We start from the raw sequence: 20,182 nt of genomic DNA on the forward strand, positions 1-20,182 counted from the left end.
GTGTGTGTGTGTGTGTGTGTGTGTGTGTGTGTGTGTGTGTGTGTGTGTGTGTGTGTGTGTGTGTGTGTGTGTGTGTGTGTGTGTGTGTGTGTGTGTGTGTGTGTGTGTGTGTGTGTGTGTGTGTGTGTGTTACATTATGCATGGTGGCACATGGTCTTTAAATACTTCAGTGATCAAATCAAGAAGTCACCACGCCTGCCCGCTTACAGCTCTCACGTTAAAGAGGAGGGGGTATCTGGTTACCAAGTGATATCTGTCTGCTGTGTGTGTGTGTGTGTGTGTGTGTGTGTGTGTGTGTGTGTGTGTGTGTGTGTGTGTGTGTGTGTGTGTGTGTGTATTAGGGCTGAGAATTGCCAGGGACCTCACGATATGAAATTATCACAATACTTTGTTCTGCGATTCTCACGATTATGTATTGCGTTTCGATACTGTGATTTTAATGCGATAGAGCTTTTCAAACATATTGCTCACCATATGTCTGCTGCAGAGGGACAAGAGAGAGCCATGAGTAAACACATTTTGATCAATCATGGAAATAAAAGTGCTGAAAACAAATTGGTTCCCTATTTTGAAAAGATGCAGAACAAGCTGTGAAGGAAAAATACTGTAGTTTTGGTGCAGGTACAGCCAACTAGTGTCAAAATAATATTGCGATATTGTCAAAAACGAAATCGTCAGAAATAATATCCTGATATGTAACTATTGATTTTTTCCCATCACTAGTGTGTGTGTGTGTGTGTGTTAGTGTGTGTTGCACTCCGAGGTGCCTGGTGCATGTAACATGATCGACCGCCCGCCTGCCAAAGTCCCTCACACACACTCACACACATACACACACACACACACACAGGGCGTGGCCCCTCTTCCTCTCCAAACAACCTGCAGATAGATGATCAGAGCTGATATACTGTAGATAGCAAGTACAGTACTAATCTACTGTGACAACAACAGGCCAAACACAACCAGCCTCATAATCTCATGTGACACTGTTGTTGATATACGCTCTCTCCTGGATTATAGGGATTTATAATCTATGATTAATGAATGAATCTGCATCATGCTCTTTGTTCTATTGTTTATACAGTGTGTTTAACACTGATGTAGCCTTCCTGTGTTTATACACCGGGCTCAGAGAAATACTGATGTAGCCTAAATCAATTCTGTGGTATTATGTAAACATGTTTGTGAGGTGGTTAGAGAGGGAGTGATCAGGCCACAACTGTATGTGTCTAGCTCTGGGTCATATTCGTTAGTACACAGTACTAAACTATTTGCAACGGAAAATGAAAACAAGTTCATGTAGTCCCTCCTTGCGTTTGGTGCCGAGTGAATACAGCCAAGGTTTTCCATGAGTTTCCTCCTGGAGCCTTATTTGACTGGAATATTAGAGGATGATTTAGGGTGCGTCCCAAATGGCACCGTGTTCCCTATGGGCCCTGGTCAGAAGTAGTGCGCTATATAAGGAATAGGGTGCCATTTGGGTGGGCCACAAAAATGGCCTTCCCCCTCCCTGTGGCCGTGGCATGTCTGTGTTTGGTAAGAGCCTCCCCCTGGGCTGGTGCAGGGCTGAGGGGAGGGACTGGAGCAGAAATAGCACAGGTGTGTGTGTGTGTGTGTGTGTGTGTGTGTGTGTGTGTGTGTGTGTGTGTGTGTGTGTGTGTGTGTGTGTGTCACAGCTAAGCCTGCTCTGCCAAGAATAAGAGATTAGGAGAAACTGTGCTGACCCCCTTTCCCTCCTTCTTTGAAACTGACCCAGAGGATAGTGACGTGAAGTACGTTACACAACTTATCACAGGAATAACACATATCCCACACACACACACATATCACACATACAGCCTATATACACTACTATAAGACGTATACACATAGCCTATACTGTAGAAAATACAGACGTATATAATGTAAGCAAATAGTGTAAAGCACTCATAAACACACACACACATGGAACAAGTCACACACACACTAAGGTGGGAGGAGAAGGAAATGGGTCTGTGCTGTGTGTAGTTGATGTCACCTACGATGCTTCTTCACAGAGCAGAGCAGAAGAGCCAGAGGGCTTACGGTTCTGCTGCATCCATTCAGTCACTCTGTCTCTCTCAGAAACCACTCAGCTAGCACACAAATGCCAGAAAAGAGAGTGGAGAATAATGAAAATCTATGTGATAGAGTTTCAAGCCAGGGGCAACACAGGTCCAACTCCAACCTGTGAGAGGAACTGATTCAATGTACCTAAGGACCCCAGCTGTCACAGTGTGTGAGTGTGTATGTTTGCAAGTGTGTGTGTGTGTGTCTGTCTGTGCACGTCTTTATACTGAGAGTGCTTTGAAACATGGCAACCTGTATGTTCTTCATATTTCCTATATGATTCCACTGTTGACCTTTTTCTTGCTGTTTGCTTCGGCAGTTTATGTCAGAGCGGCCGGAGAACGTGGAAGGTTTGTCTAACAGCGGATTCTGCTGTGACGTGGCTACAGAGGACCCCTACGTTGTTGATGGGCCTCCCTGTTGTATGTTAACAGCTCAATCGAACAGACAGGCTGTGTCCGTGTGAATGCAGGAATGTACTTGTCTCTTTCTGCATCCCAAATGGCACGCTCTTTCCTATGTAGTGTACTACTTCCAGAAAGACACACACACACACACAATACCAGGAGAAGCTGCTGCTCAGTAAATAACTAGCAGTGTGGGTGTATGTAGTAGCTTTTGTATTGTTTTGTCTGTTGCTAAACCTGCTCTTTGCTGCCCCCTATCTGTACTGATTTATATGACCACTCAGTAAAGGCGGTGTTAGCACCATCTGGATACGTCTCAAATGGCACCCCATTCCCTACATAGTGCGCTAATTCTGACCAGAGCCCTATGGGGCCCTATGGGCCCTGGTCAAAAGTAGGGCACTATATAGGGAATGGGGCACCATGGGGACACAGCCTATGCCTCCTCCTCCCCTTTAGTCCAGTCATATTTCCTTCTGGGCTGATGCGGTGTTTTCTGCCGGGCAGGCAGACGATCATGCCATCATGACCAGACAAGAGCAGGTCGGGGTCGATGACAATCTGTATCGATGTGGAGGGTGGGTGTGCTGGTGACCGTGTGTGTGTGTGTGTGTGTGTGTGTGTGTGTGTGTGTGTGTGTGTGTGTGTGTGTGTGTGTGTGTGTGTGTGTGTGTGTGTGTAGAGTTACGGTACATGCACCTAACCACAGAGTAATGAAGAAGCACTGTGACTGCAGCACCTGTCACCTGTGAACAAACAACCACTTCTTAGCCCTCATTAAACAACCTCCTCATCGCTCCCAACACACACACACACACACACACACACACACACACACACACACACACACACACCCTCCTGCATTTTCAAATGGATCTCGTTCCTCACTCCAGCACCATGCAAACATCTTTCCTCCCTCCCGCCTCCCTCCTACCCGTAGCCTTCTTCACCCGCCTCCCTGTGCATCCGTACAGGAGCAGTTCATTCAAGCAGTATGGGTGGCAATTTTTCACACAGTCCCCCATTAAAACAAAGTGCCTACAGATAAAATCAGTGACTGCAGCCATGTGAAATACATTTGCTCTCTCCAGGGTGATAAGCAAGTGATTATTTTTCCTCCTGGCTGCAGTTTGTCCTTTTCAGATGAACTCTCCAGGAGAAATAGCTCTGGGATGATGTGTTGGGCAGCCGGGCGGGAACAATAATGTCTGGTTCCAACCTGAAATGAGTGATGAGAAGTGCCATACTGATACATTGTCAGCCATAGATTGGAAAGTACATCTGAAAAACCAGATTTAACATATAGCCTAGGCTAGAATCGTTGTGAAATTAACCGAAAATGACGGCCGATGTTCTGTGGTCAGAGGCGATAGTACGGCGTTCTGCTGTTTTTAACCATTCATCTGCTTTGTTCTTAAGAGAGGCAGTAGTAAGACAGACAGATGGCAGCCCCGGAGCATCTAAGTCTTACCTGCGTGTTATCACCATGCTACACTCACAGTGTTTAGATAACAGCCAGTCGTCACAGCTTGCCGCTAAATCAATTTCCCATCTCCTCCTATGGCTGTGTGTAATTAGACCTGCATACACACCTGGCTGAAACAAGGCATGCACAGGGTGAGTATGACTGTGTGCAGCTGGTGGGATGGTGTGGGGTAGGGAGGGGTGGGCTGGGTTGGACATAGACAATCATGGGTGCAGCCGCAGCTGGGGGGCTAGTGGGGGGAATGTAGCAACACAGAGAGACTCTAATTCTATTTGCTCATACTAGAGGCTCCTATGACAGAGGCACAGCTTGCTACTGATGATGTGAGGCAGGGTGTGGCATCATTCCCTTGTCTTTGTGTGGAAGCTGGCAGAGCAGGGCCATGATGATATGATAGCAGAGGAGAGAAGCTTGAGTAGTGGGCCAGTGGTCAAGATGGAGAGCAATGCCTCAGCCAGTGATGTAAGGTACTGCTGGTGAAATTGAGGTGATTTAAAAAAAAATGTTTACCTTTTTTTAACTAGGCAAGTCAGTTAAGAACAAATTCTTATTTACAATGGCCAACCGCGGCCAAAACCTAACCCGGACCATGCTGGGCCAATTGTGCGCCGCCCTATGGGACGCCCAATCACGGCCGGTTGTGATACAGCCTGGAATCGAACCTGTGTCTGTAGTGACGCCTCTAGCACTGAGATGCAGTGCCTTAGACCACTGCGCCACTTGGGAGACTTCATTATCAATGCAATAGCAACTGTGAAAAACTATACACCATATTGTCACAACCCATAGACGTGTGCACAACTATGGGGCAAAACAGATGGGATTGGCTTAGATTATGTGTCAAACTCATTCCACGGAGGTCCAAGTGTCTGAGGGTTTTTGCTCCTCCCTTGTACTTGATTGATGAATTAAGGTCACTAATTAGTAAATCTCTTCCCTCACCTAGTTGTCTAGGTCTTAATTGAATGGACAAAAAACAAAAACCTGTAGACACTAGGCCCTCCATGGAATGAGTTTGACACCCCTGGCTTAGATTGCTGACAACATGTAAACCATTGAGGTCACCAGACCTGGGCTTTCAGCGCTTTAGCCCCAAATAATTTTGTCTCCGTCCCGAGGCTTTTTCCCTGCTGGGATGGTTTAAAACAAGCTAGGCTACACTGCATTACACACTGCAATTAATACCCCCAAACATTAGCCCTACCCTGCCCTGCCACTTTAGAAGGCAGAGTCAAAGTGGTTTTCCAAAGTATTTTCTTATTTGCCCAAAGAAATTATAATCCGGCGTGCTGGTGACTGTTCATTCTCTGAGGGAGAGAGCGCAAAGATGAGAAGGAGAACCGGAGGTAAACTTTGTTAGGTTGCTGTTACTGTAGCACATTCTGTTAGCCCATGATGATGTTATTCAGAGTTATTGACCTCGTAAGCCAGATTCGAGTAATTTACATTAAACATGTTGACTCAAAAGCTTCACTGACGGACTACCCAGTTTAGCTAGCAGTGCTGCTTCATTAGCAACCTAGCACATTTTATGCGCAGGGTTTTGACAGGAAAGGGAAAGGGGCATACTTAGTCAGTTGTACAACTGAATGCCTTCAACTGAAATGTGTCTTCCGCATTTAACCCAACTCCTCTGAATCAGAGAGGTGCGGTGCAGAACCACAGATTTTTACTTTGTCAGTACAGTTATTGATTAGCTATCTGAACACTGAATACAACTGCTGGAGCTCTGTATCAGCACCCGACAAAGTATCACTAACTACCGTAAATTCCAGACTATAAGCCGCAACTTTTTTCCCACGCTTTGAACATCGCGGCTTAAACAATGATGCGGCTAATATATGGATTTTTCCCGCTTTCAATTTTTTTTCTTCCAAAAAAACACATTCTGTGACGTGCTCAGTTTTTTTGGCGGCATGAAGCTTTCATTAGACCAATGAAGTTGCCGAACAGGTTAAGGTCAAACAACTTTTTTGTTTACTGTTTAGATTAAATCGAGCGCTCTCAAACTTCCCATCATTCTGATTACGGTAGTCATTTTGTCACCCTCATCATGGCAAAGACACAGAGAAATGCATATGATGCAGCTTTCAAGTTGAAGGTGATTGATCTGGCTGTTGGAAAAGGAAATAGAGCTGCTGCACGGGAGCTTGGTCTTATTGAGTCGATGATAAGACATTGGAAACAGCAGCGTGAGGAATTGACTCAGTGCAAAAAGACAACTAAAGCTTACTGCTAATTTTTAATTTTTTGTTACAAGCCGTGTTTCGTTAAAGCCTATTTATTTTTGTTACAAGCCGTGTTTCGTTAAAGCCTGTGTAAAGTTAATTTGTTTCAATGTACCGGTAGGCACCTGCAGCTTATAGACATGTGTGGCTTATTTATGTTCAAAATAAAAAATAAAAAATGTATTCAGTGGGTGCGGCTTATATTCAGGTGCGCTTAATAGTCCGGAAATTACGGTAACCAATTACTGTGTAATCAAGTACTGTCCAAATATGCTAAAATTACTAATAAAGATAGCTTAAGGCTAACATGGCTAAATTCAGCTCAATTAGCTAGCTAACATTAATGTTGTCTGTTGAAAAAACAAAGCTGGCCATACAGAATTGAAGATGTAGCTCAGCAAACACAGAGGCGGTTGTTGTATTTGCAGGAGTAAGTGAATAGATTGTGTGTGTGTGTGTGTGTGTGTGTATTTACATTACAATTATTTAGCATCTAGCTACATAGATGGGTTGTCTGACAACGTCATGAAAACGATGTGTGCGCTTCCACGGGGCATAAATATTTAAGCTGTTCTTGCCATAATATTGTCTTGGTGTTTTACCAAATAGGGCTATCTGCTATATACCACCCCTACCTTGTCACAACACAACTTATTGGCTCAAACGCATTAAGAAGGATAGATATTCCACAAATTAACAAGGCACACCTGTTAATTGAAATGGCTTCCACGCCTCATGAAGCTGGTTGAGAGAATTCCAAGAGTGCGCAAAGCTGTCATCAAGGCAAAGGGTGGCTGCTTTGAAGAATCTCAAATATAAAATATATTTAAATTTGTTTAACACTTTTTTGGTAACTACATGATTCCATATGTGTTATTTCATAGTTTAGATGTCTTCACTATTATTTAAAAATAAAGAAAAACCCTGGAATGAGTAGGTGTGTCCAAACATTTCACTGGTACTGTACATACTAACACCATTGGGAAAGAGTGAAGTCATAGACAGGTTTGCACCTATAGTTTCATTTTGTTAGATTTTTTATCTTTATGGATGGACTAACATTCTAGTACTGTGTAATATAACTTGCAAACATAGTGAATGATAAGTTGGAGAAAGGAGTGTATGCTGGTATGTACATGTGTGTAACATAGTGAATAATTAGTTGGAGAAAGGAGTGTATGTGTAACGGCTGTCTGGAAGAGGGAACCAAGGTGCAGCAGAGGATGTGTTCATCATTAGAATTTTAATAAAAAAAACAAGAGAACACTACAAAATGAACAAAAACGACAGCAAACAGTCCTGTTAGGAAAATACTCAAAACAGAAACAATTACCCACAAAACCCAAAGGAAAAACATGCTCCTTATGTGTGACTCCCAATCAGCAGCAACGAGCTTCAGCTGTGCCTGATTGGGAGCCACACACATGGCCCAAAACAAAGAAATACCAAAACATAGAAAAAGGAACATAGAACGCCCACCCAATGTAACACCCTGGCCTAACCAAAATAAAGAACAAAAAACCCCTCTCTATGGCCAGGGCGTTACAGTATGCTGGTATGTACATGTGTGTAACATAGTGAATGATTAGTTGGAGAAAGGATTGTGTGCTGGTATGTACATGTGTGTAACATAGTGAATAATTAGTTGGAGAAAGGAGTGTATGCTGGTATGTACATGTGTGTAACATAGTGAATAATTAGTTGGAGAAAGGATTGTATGCTGGTATGTACATGTGTGTAACATAGTGAATGATTAGCTGGAGAAAGGATTGTATGCTGGTATGTACATGTGTGTAACATAGTGAATAATTCGTTGGAGAAAGGAGTGTATGCTGGTATGTACATGTGTGTAACATAGTGAATAATTAGTTGGAGAAAGGATTGTATGCTGGTATGTACATGTGTGTAACATAGTGACTAATTAGTTGGAGAAAGGAGTGTATGCTGGTATGTACATGTGTGTAACATAGTGAATGATTAGTTGGAGAAGGGAGTGTATGCTGGTATGTACATGTGTGTAACATAGTGAATAATTAGTTGTACATGTGTGTAAAAGTGTGAAGTGTTGTTACTACAGGGCTGTTGGAGGGGGTGTATTTATTTTTGTGTAATTAATTAGGTAGAAATATTATCCTGTAGCTAATTGACCTTGGAATCTGTGATTTATTACCCCAAATATGATAAAATCATGATTTTCAAGCGTGTTTGTACATATTATCTGCAAAAGTTGTCCCCCCCCCCCCCCCCACACTCTACAGTTAAAGTTCAAGCCTACTGCTAACGTGAGTTTATGCAATTCAAACATAATCCAAAGGAAGTCAACCTAAAATCCCAATCCTGCTATATTACATGTAACTAGAAAAGTGTTTTGTGCAAAACATTCATTAGTGGTGTAGGCTGCCACCATTTTGATTATTTTGAAACTGCACAGTGCGCGCAGCATGACAGTGCGCGCAGCATCACATTAGTTAGCAGTAACATCACCAACATCAACAAGAGGCTTCTTTCTATGGCCAATCAAATATTGGACATGGTTTATGAAAACATTGCAACAAAATTATAAATACTTTTTCCAAAAAATGTTCCTCATGGAAAATTAAGATATAGTTATGGACTTGTAATTTGTACTTGCTAATATATATTTTTTTAAATATTGACACCATATTCCATGGGTTTACTGACCCCAATCCATTGAATTACTATTAAGAAGTTTTAATTATTAGGTGTCAGGAGAGCACAGCGCATGGATGAAAGCAGTGAGATATGCAACATAGCCTTATATTTTTGCAAAATGTTCACTGCTAGCGTGCGAGGCCAAGAGTGCGGGGCTCTTCATTTTGGTCACGCAGAGATAAAATCCCCCCTTCTGGAGTTAGCCCCAGGTCTTCAGGGCTGAGCCCCCGATGTTCTGAATGTCTAGTGACGTCCCTGATGTAAACTATATTTTGTCTCCAAATGTTTATTGAAAACATAAATACATTTGCACAATGAGCACTTGTTGTCTCTCAAATACAATGTTACAGTTGTTGGTTAGCTAGCTAGCGAATTTGAGCCGCATTAGCATTGACATGAAATCAGTGAAAACACCTCAAAACAAGACATGGTATCAAGACAAGATAAAATGAGCCACCTATGATTCCCCAAATTGTTGCTAGCGATCTGACCATTCAGAATCATAACAAAGCACGGCTTCTGGCCCCATCGATGCGCGCTCATCATTTTCGTGACGTTGTCAGCCAACCCCCTCTATAGGGCTCTAGCCAAAGTAGATCACTATAGGAATAAGGTGCCAGTTGGCACACACATCACCAACTCAGCATAGCAGCTCTTTACAGAAAAGATGAGACGCCACTTTGTGTGTGACGACCTGAAAGAGCATGAATCATGAATTCAAAGTTAGAAAGCTATTTATACTTACCTGGGTCACCTTTCATCTTTTTTAAGACATAGCCTACCTATTAAATGTAGCTTGTTTTCTGACGACCTCTGTGAAACTGGGCAGAATACTATAAAATCTACCAATGACTGCTTAGTAACAATATGAGCCTTTTTTTTTACCAGGGCCCGTATGGTCAAAAGTAGTACACTATGTAGGGAATAGTGTGTCATTTGGGATGCAGCATTAGCACACAAATATTCTTAGCATACACTGCCTAGCTTTATTAAAGGTGCTGCTGCTCTGCATCAAATCGACACGTTCTTCTCTCTCTCTCTCCCTCTCTATTTCTCTCTCTTTTATCTGTCAATGGGGCTGTGTAAACACTGGAACAGAGGTCTCAGGGTTCATCACTTGAGAAAATTACATTCAAGATAGCTAGCAGTGTTATTATGGATCATTTCAACTTTCAACATGTCGTAGAGAGCAAAGGTTAGAGGACAAAGGTTACTCTTTATTTGTTGTATTTGGAATGATTTTAGCATTTTCCATTACGTTTTCCAAACTTTTTATATCTGTTTTTCCCACTTAACAATTCCAACGCACCTATATGTAGGCCTAGTAATTCTCTTATCTTTCTACTAAGCAGTTATAATAGTATGTTAGATATCTGCAACAACAATGCAACAGTAACCCACTAAACTGTAAGCCCAGGCACTTCGACTACCAGATTATTTCCAGCTATCTCTCATTGACTTAGCGTCCTGTCCAGGGGGTGTACTTGTACATCAAGCTACCTTACTACAGAAACAGGAGATAGGCTCCTGCTCTATGGGCTGTTCTGGCTGAGACAAGGCTTACTTCTTTACTTACTTATTCATTGACCGTCCTCTTTCTCTTCTCTCTGTGTCTCCACAGTAACAAATTACAACAATGTTGTGGAGGGCCAGTCAGACTCTGATGATGAGGACAAGCTACACATAGTGGAGGAGGACCCTGATGGTGACAGCATGGTGCCAGAAGACGCCTCAGTAGTATTAACCCAGAACGGTACAGAGACGCACCAAGACACTTGGGATGGAGGTGAGACTCTAGGCTGGAACATAGAATACGATAACTTTGTGTGGTGTGTGTGTGTGTGTGTGTGTGTGTGTGTGTGTGTGTGTGTGTGTGTGTGTGTGTGTGTGTGTGTGTGTGTGTGTGTGTGTGTGTGGTGTGTGTGTGTGTGTGGTTAGACTATACAGTACATACAGAACAATTACTTTTCAATTGTATTAATTTGTCCGACGCTCTAATCTAGAGCGATTTACAGTCAATGCATCAACTAAGTTTTAGTAGGGAAAAAATATTGCATATGACAGTCATTGCAAGTCATTGTCCTTCTTCGAAATAGCTGCTATCAGCAGAATCCGTGCCAGGAAGAAAAAAACAACTGTAGGTGTGAGTGAAAGAAACAGAACATACAACCACAGTGCTGTTTCGTTGTTTTGTTAACATCTTTTCATTGACTTTAGAAACACACCAACTTCAACTGGTAATGACACTGACACATCAGGCATATGCAAGAGGTAGGACAACTACATTTACATTATCCTGCTCGCCAAAGACTGGGCATTTGGCCTAAGCTTCAACTAAGACAGAACTTTTCCCCTGGACCTGGAATGTTCTTACATGGTTTCCGTGATGTTTGTTTCACGTGGTCTGTCTTAAGGCAGTGAATTTCAGTCTTCCTTCACGCTATGGCTGATTCCCAAATGGCACCCTATTCCCTATGTAGTGCACTACTTTCGACCTGAGCCTTATGTGCCCTAGTCAAAAGTTAGTGCACTGTAAAGACAATAGTTGTGGTTAAGATGTCTTTTTAGGTGTGGTCTGTTTGAGGACGTGCTATAGTATTGAATATTGCACACATGGACTGGACACCTACATGACTGCTGGCAGTTTATGCACCATTTATGCTGTTGTCTGCGCGCACACACAAATCAATGCTGTGTTCAAACAACCCAATTTGGGTAAATATTGAACAGAACACACATTGGTTTATTTTGACTCAGCCAGTTGGGTCACAAACAACCCACTGTTTTCTTTAAGTTGAGTTGTTGATGGTGGCCTTTTGAGCTATGATCCATTTGGGTCAGATCAGAAGACTGGAGAAGTGGTTTAGTAGGGGTGTGGGTTTCAGATAGTTATTTTTGGCCACCTGTGAGCATATGTAATTCCAGTTAATCTGTTCTGTTGTGTTGCCAACACATGTTAAGGTTGAGCACTGATACTTTTGTAGCTTTAATAAGGCTAACACAAGAGTAGGAGTTCCTTAAATGCCTATATATATCCCTATGCTGGGATAGTTACCACTTTGTTATAATATTTAAATAATTATAAATTGTATATGAAAATATCTCATGTGCAAAAATATTGAAGGAACATTGAAATTTTCAGTGTACAAACTTAACACGATGAACATGAATGACATTGACTCTCACGGGTGGCCTACAATAACTATCTGAAAGCCACGCCCCAATAGGCCACAACTTTGGATTACCCAAACATGGGTTAATTTAACCATCAGTTGGGTTTTTATTCACTTTCATGCTGGGTTGATCCAGCAGAGGGGTCTTTTTTTAATGTAATCCATAGGTTATTTTCAGGAGAGAGTAAATGTCGTTCCTGTTCATCATGTTATGTTCACCCTGAAGATGGCACAGTGATGCCGAAACATTGGCGGTTTACCCAATAAATAACTGGGAGTTTATACATATGGAGTGTGCGACTCTCTTTGTTTTTATAGCTTACAGTTTATTCGCCATTAGTCAGTACCTCTACACTAAATAATTTTATCTGGGTGTGCGCCAGCTCATGCTTTTTATGTTTGTACACTGCAAAATTAAATTTCCCTTCAATATTTTTGCACATTACATATTTGTATATAAAATGAATTACATTATTATTTAAATACCATAACAAAGTGGTAACTATCCCGACATTGGTATATGCATAGGCATTTGAGGAACTCAAATTGTGTAAGACTCATTAAGCTACAAAAGTGTCAGTGCTTAACCTTAACATGTGTTGACAATACAACAGAACAGATTAACCTTAATGACATTTACTCTCACATGTGGCCAAAAATAACTATCTGAAAGCCACAATCCTACCAAGCCGCACCTTCAGTCTTCTGATCTGACCCGGTAGATCATTGATCAATAACCCAACTAAGTGACCCAACTGGCTGGGTCGAAAATAACTCAACGTGTTCTGTCCACTATTTACCCAGCTTCTCTCTCTCTCTCTCTCTCTCTCTCTCTCTCTCTCTCTCTCTCTCTCTCTCTCGCTCTCTCTCTCTCTCTCTCTCTCTCTCTCTCTCTCTCTCTCTCGCTCTCTCGCTCCTCTCGCTCCCTCTCGCTCCCTCTCGCTCCCTCTCTTCAGTTAGACTAGATATGTCACAGAACATTGGATTTTGATGGTATTCCGCGGACACTTGCTGCCATCTTATTTACACACTTTCATATTGAAAAATGCTTGTCTAGTCCCACGTGCTGCTCAAATCAGTACTGCATTACTCCACTTTCCCCTGATACTGCAAATCTTCCTCACATAGACCCACAGAGGACCATGTTATATTTGATAGGCTGCATCCTGTTGTAAAGTAGTGCACTATATTGGTCAGGGTTTCTCAAACTCGGTCCCGGGGTGCACGTTTTGTTTTTTGCCCTAGCACTACACAGCTGACTCAAATGATCAACCCTTTTAGGTTTCAATGTAGAACCCTCTGTGGAAATGGTTCAAGATGGAACCCAAAAGGGTTCTACCTGGAACCATAAAGGGTTCTACCTGGAACCATAAAGGGTTCTTCAAAGGGTTCTCCTATGGGGAAAGCCAAAGAACCCCTTTAGGTTCTAGATAGCACCTTTTTTATCTAAGAGCGTACTGTAATCCTGTGCCAACACTAGCCTTACTAACTCTGTCCATTTGGAAACAGTTGTGCACCCTGATCCCTCCACCTGCTCCAATACGTCTCACACAGTACGAGTGCCAAAAACATGCCTCACTCACCAAATCCCTCTTGCGCCAGGGTTGGTTCATCGTGAGAATATCTTGAGTGAGTAGGGATTTAGAAGCAGAGAACGCAACCAAAGCAGTGACTCTTTTTTCTCCTTCAATCTATTGGAATATGAGTCTTTCTGAAAATTGTTGAATAAAATGTATGTTAAGGGCGTTTAAAGGCATTTCTTCTGTAAAAAACACCTTTCTAGGAAATAATGAAGGTGAACATGATATCCTCTGTGAGTGTCCATTCTGTATGCTGTGGGAAAGAAGAGAGATGGGAAACTTGATGGGAGGTTACTCCATTACACTCTTGATTTCATATAGCCCCTGTTGGCTGGCGCCACCCGGCTTCCTGTGTGGTACTGTGTTTTAGTGTGGGCTGGGAGCTGCCTGGGAGTACTGTACTCAGAGCCTGGGAGTAATCTCTTTCCCTCTCTCTCTTTCCCTGAACAGATTATCTCTACTCTCCTCAGGCAGGGCTGCTACCTTTGGGAGATCTGAGACAGACACGTGCACACACACTCACACACACACATACTCATTCAATGGGAACACCATGTCATTTCAACATGGACATTTGGGTAATATTTGGTTGAGACTTTGATCAATGAGATTTCAACTTTTATTCACCCCCTTTCAACCATGTAAAAGCACAACAAAGTTCAAATGGGAATACAATGTCAGATATTTTGTATTTATACAGAAACTTAATGAGTTATCACTGTGCTTCATCTAATAGCACAACCAAATGTCCTGGATTGCACTAACCGAAAGGTTGCTGGTTTGACTACCCGAGCCGACAAGGTAAAACTTTTGCCCTTAAACAAGGCACTTAACCCTAATTTGCTGTTTGAGATTTAGTGCAGATTATTATAGCAGTAGTGAAGATCTCCACGACCTGCAACCTTTACATGCTATCTTGAACATGCACACTTTCTATGATTACATAAGAAGACATTTAGTAACGGTGACCTCAGATTGTGGCCATAGATGTGTTACTCATTTTAAGGTTAAACAAATACGGTTACATTCGTGTGTAAGATTAACTTTAGGATATTACAAAATTAATATGAAATTGTATTTGGTTGACAACGCAGACAAATATCAACATTCAAAGGAGATTATTATATATTGTTTTATTTTTTATTTCACCTTTATTTAACCAGGTAGGCCAGTTGAGAACAAGTTCTCATTTACAACTGCGACCTGGCCAAGATAAAACAAAGCAGTGCGACAAAAACTACAACACAGAGTTACACATAAACAAAGCACAACCAGGCATCCTCTACTGATGGGAAGAGGTCAATATGCTTCCAGGATACCCGGTCCAGGTCGATTAGAAGGCCTGCTTGCTGAAGTGTTTTAGGGAGCGTTTGACAATGATGGGGGTGGTCTTTTGACCGCGGACCCATTACGGACGCAGCCAATGAGGCAGTGATCGCTGAGATCCTGGTTGAAGACGGCAGAGGTGTATTTAGAGGGCAAATTGGTTAGGATGATATCTGAGAGGGTGGCCATGGTTACGGATTTAGGGTTGTACCTGATAGGTTCCTTGATAATTTGTGTGAGATTGATGTCATCTAACTTAGACTGTAGGACGGCCGGGGTGTTAAGCATATCCCAGTTTAGGTCAACTAACAGTACGTACTCTGAAGATAGATGGGGGGCAATCAATTCACATATGGTGTCCAGGGCACAGCTGGGGGCTGAGGGGGATCTGTAACAGGCGGCAACGGTGAGAGACTTGTTTCTGGAAAGATGGATTTTTTAAAGTAGAAGCTCGAATTGTTTGGGCACAGACCTGGATAGTATGACAGAACTCAGCAGGCTATCTCTGCAGTAGATTGCAACTCCACCTCCTTTGACAGTTCTATCTTGTTGGAAAATGTTGTAGTTGGGTGTAATGATTTTCGTAGGAGAAGTATCGGAGTCAGGCGCAGGACACAGGGATGAGTGCAAACAAAACGTGTTTACTCAAAACAATAATCCAACTTCTCCCACAGCAATAAAACATGGTTGGGAGAAACTCCTTCAACAATTACAAAACAGGAAACAATCACGGACAAGACAAACAGGAAAGCCAGAGGGTTAAATAATGAACATAATCAGGGAATATGAAACAGGTGTGTATAATTAAGACAAAACCAGACGAACAAGGAAACATAGATCGGTGGTAACTAGTAAGCCGGTGACGTCGATCGCCGAATGCCGCCCGAAGAAGGAGAGGGGCCGACTTCGGCGGAAGTCGTGACATTGGGGATGGAAATTTCAGGATTTTTGGTGGCCTTCCTAAGCCAGGATTCAGACACGGCTAGGACATCAGGGTTGGCGGAGTGTGCTAAAGCAGTGAATAAAACAAACTTAGGGAGGAGGCTTCTAATGTTAACATGCATGAAACCAATGCTTTTACGGTTACAGAATTCAAGAGATGAGAGCAGCTGGGCAATGGGAGTGGTGCTAACCTCTACATCACCAGAGGGACAGAGGAGGAGGAGGAGTAGGATAAGGCTACGGCTAAAGGCTGTAAGAACTGGTCGTCTATTGCGTTCAGAACAGAGAGTAAAAGGAGCAGATTTCTGTGTGTGGAAGAATATATTCAAGGCATTATGTACAGACATGGGTATGGTAGGATGTGAGTACAGTGGAGGTAAACCTAAGCATTGAGTGACGATGAGTGGTTTTGTCTCTAGTGGCACCAGTTAAGCCAGGTGAGGTCACCGCATGTGTGGGTGGTGGGACAAAAGGCATATTGGGCAGGGCTCTACAGTGAAATAAGACAATAATCACTAACCAAAACAGCAATAGACAAGGCATATTGACATTAGGGAGAGGCATGTGTAGCCGAGTGATCATAGGGTCCAATGAGTAGCAATAGGTTAGTCAGGGAGCCGATTCAGTAGTCACTACTACGCTAGGTGAGCTGGAGACACAGCGATTCATACAGCTAGCGGGCCGGGCTTAGCAGATGGGCCTTCGGCGATGTCGCAACGGAAGAGCTTGTTGAAACCACCTCGGACGATAACATCGGCAGACCAGTCGTGATGGATCGGCGGGGCCCCATGTCGGCAGTAAATGGTCCAGGCCAATTGGCAAAAGAGGTATTGTAGCCCAAGAATTAGCTGGTAGACCTCTTCGGCAAGCTGGGAGATTTATTTATTTAACCTTTATTTAACTTGGCAAGTCAGTTAAGAACAAATTCTTATTTACAATGACGGCCTAGGAACAGTGGGTTAACTGCCTTTTTCAAGGGCAGAACGACAGATTTTTACCTTGTCAGCTTGGGGATTCAATCTAGCAACCTTTTGGTTACCGGCCCAATAGTCTAACCACTAGGCTGTCTACTAGATGGGCCTAGCTCGAGGCTAGCTCAAGGCTAACTGGTGCTTGCTTCGGGACAGAGACGTTAGCCAGGAGTAGCCACTCGGATTGCAGCTAGCTAGCTGCGATGATCCAGTGTAAAGGTTCAGAGCTAGCGGTAGGAATCCGGAGATGTGGTAGAGAAAAAGCCGTCCGATATGCTCTGGGTTGCGCTGTGCAGACTGGCAGGTCTTGACCGAGCTGAGGCTGGCTGTTATCCGAGTTAGCCTCTTGACGGTCGCCTAGGATAGGGGGCGCTTACAGCGATTTTTGAAAAAGATTTGTGCCCATTTTAAACGGCCTCCTACTCAAACTCAGAAGCTAGGATATGCATATAATTAATACTTGTGGATAGAAAACACCCTAAAGTTTCTAAAACTGTTTGAATGGTGTCTGTGAGTATAACAGAACTCATATGGCAGTCACAACCCCGAGACCGATCGTAACAGGATGTGGAATTCTGAATTGCGGACTCAACTTCACCACTTTGCCTGTAATTCACACAGTGAGCAATGGTTCATTGAGCACTTCCTATTGCTTCCACTAGATGTCCCCAGTCTTTACAAAGTGATTTGATCCTTCTACTGTGAAAACTGAATGAATGAGACGCTGTGGAAATTGGTCACATGAGGAGGGCCATCACCATTATGACGCCGGCGCCCCTGGCTACCCTCCCCTTTCGAAACGTTTTGAAAGACAATGCAATCATCCCCCTTGAATCTTATTGGAGCTCTGGTTGAAAAAGGCCCTAAAGATTTATGTTATACAACGTTTGACATGTTTGAACGAACCTAAATAAAAAAAATATGCATTTTTTTCGAAAGAGGTGTCCCGCACACGACGGAGGTTTTGGAGCAGCCTTCAGAACGCGCTAACAAGAAGACATAAAGGATTAATTTTTTCGAACGAAAATACATTTGTTGTGGACCTGGGATTCCTGGAAGTGCTTTCTGATGAAGACAACCAAAGGTAAGGGATTATTGACAATAGTATACAAGACTAGATTTGATATGCGATTGTTCCAAGATGGCGCTGACCTGTAACGGTAGCCTATTTTTCTGAGTATCGCATCCCCTTTTATCGCAAAGTGTGATTACCCAGTAAAGTTATTTTTAAATCTGGCATTACAGGTGCTTTCAAGAGATATTCATCTATAAATCTTAGAATGACAATATTACATTTTAAAAATGTTTTCGAATAGTAATTTAGTAAATTGTAGCCCTGTTTCACCGGATGCATTTGAGGGAAAATAGTTAGTCAACGTTACGCGCCGATGTAAAATGCTATTTTTATATATAAATATGAACTTTATCGAACAAAAGAATGCATGTGTTGTGTAACATGATGTCCTAGGGGTGTCATCTGATGAAGATTGTCAAAGGTTAGTGCTGCATTTAGCTGTTTTTTGGTTATTTGTGATGCATGTGGTTGGTTGGAAAATGGCTATGTGGCTACTTTTACGATATACTCCTCTAACATAATCTAATGTTTTGCTTTTGCTGTAAAGCCTTTTTGAAATCGGACAACGTGGTTCGATTCAGGAGAGGTGTATCTATAAAACGATATAACATAGTCCTATATTTGAAAAAAAAATAATATTAAATTTCGTTATGCTAATGGCGATAGGACTTTTCGCTGGATGTCGGGACGGAGCCCGACCAGGGGTTAACGGTGACGACCGCTAGCAGTGGCTAACTGACTACTAGCTAGTAGCTAGTTACCTGGCTAGCTTCTGATGGGGGTTCCGGTTCTAAAGTATAAAAATAGCAGATCCGTACCACATTGGGTGAGGCAGGTTGCAGGAGAGTATATTCAGTCCATAGATGGAAAGTGAGATTAAAATATGTACGAAAGAAAATTATATATGAAACGATATTTACACGGGACAGGACGGGACAAGACAAAACACACGTCCGACTGCTACGCCATCTTGGAATGCTTGAGATGTACTGTATCTAATGCTTGGACAGTGGCGGTTGCTGATTGGCTGGATACCGGGGGTGCAAGGTGGTCGGAGTTGTCAACAAAGCAGCATGACAGAAATATGATGGCAAGTTTTCGAACTACCGGTAGTTTATTTGAGAAGATATATAAAGCGATCTGTGCATTTGAACAACAGCATAAATACACCTATTTCACTTTTGCATGTCAAAAACCGAATGACCACTGCTGCACATGCTGCCACTTTTTTGAACAGATTAGATTATACTATTTAGAACGAGTAGTAACTCATCTATTTAATTATTAAGACATTTCTCAGTAGTAATTCTCATGATAGCACATTAGTAGTACTCAGTGACAAATCTCCTTCCAGACTCACATTAAGCATCTCCAATCCAAAATTAAATCTAGAATCGGCTTCCTATTTCGCAACAAAGCCTCCTTCACTCATGCTGCCAAACATACCCTCGTAAAACTGACTATCCTGCCGATCCTTGACTTGGGCGATGTCATTTACAAAATAGCCTCCAACACTCTACTCAGCAAACTGGATGTACTCTATCTCAGTGCCATCCGTTTTGTCACCAAAACCCCATATACTACCCACCACTGCGACCTGTATGCTCTCGTTGTCTGGCTCTCGCTACATATTCGTCACCAAACCCACTGGCTCCAGGTCATCTATAAGTCTTTGCTAGGTAAAGCCCCGTCTTATCTCAGCTCACTGGTCACCACAGCAACACCCCCCCATAGCACGCGCTCCAGCAGGTATATTTCACTGGTCATCCCCAAAGCCAACACCTCCTTTGGCCGCCTTTCCTTCCAGTTCTCTGCTGCCAATGACTAGAATGAATTGCAAAAATCACTGAAGTTGGAGACTTATAACTCCCTCACTAACTTTAAGCATCAGCTGTCAGAGCAGCTTACCGATCACTGCACTTGTACACAGCCCATCTGTAAATAGCCCACCCAACTACCTCATCCCCATGTTGTTCTTTTTTGCTCTTTTGCACCCCGGTATCTTTACTTGCACATCATCTGCATATGTATCACTCCAGTGTTAATGCCACTATGGCCTATTTATTGCCTTACCTCCCTAATCTTACTACATTTGCACACACTGTATAAAGATTTTTCTATTGTGTTATTGACTGTACGTCTGTTTATCCCATGTGTAACTCTATGTTGTTGTTTTTGTCGCACTGCTTTGCTTTATCTTGGCCAGGTCGCAGTTGTAAATAAAGGTTAAATC

The 20,182-nt window shown here is 42.6% G+C and overlaps 1 protein-coding gene across 8 annotated transcripts in view; it reads left to right on the top strand.

Moving 5' to 3' along the window:
* Positions 1 to 20,182, top strand: part of LOC106600604 (zinc finger E-box-binding homeobox 1) — a 98,758-nt gene that overhangs the window by 38,432 nt on the left and 40,144 nt on the right. For 4 of the 8 annotated variants that reach the window (XM_014192096.3, XM_045714866.2, XM_045714868.2 and 1 more), the window contains exons 2-3: positions 10,504 to 10,668; positions 11,100 to 11,153. In XM_014192096.3, the coding sequence (XP_014047571.2) occupies positions 10,504 to 10,668; positions 11,100 to 11,153 (219 nt within the window). The remainder of the gene's footprint in view (positions 1 to 10,503; positions 10,669 to 11,099; positions 11,154 to 20,182) is intronic. The other 4 variants (XM_045714869.2, XM_045714872.2, XM_045714871.2 and 1 more) reach the window with 1 other exon arrangement.

This window comes from Salmo salar, chromosome 03, assembly GCF_965601325.2.
Source record: "Salmo salar chromosome 03, fSalSal1, whole genome shotgun sequence".
NCBI classification, from domain to species: Eukaryota; Metazoa; Chordata; class Actinopteri; order Salmoniformes; family Salmonidae; genus Salmo; species Salmo salar.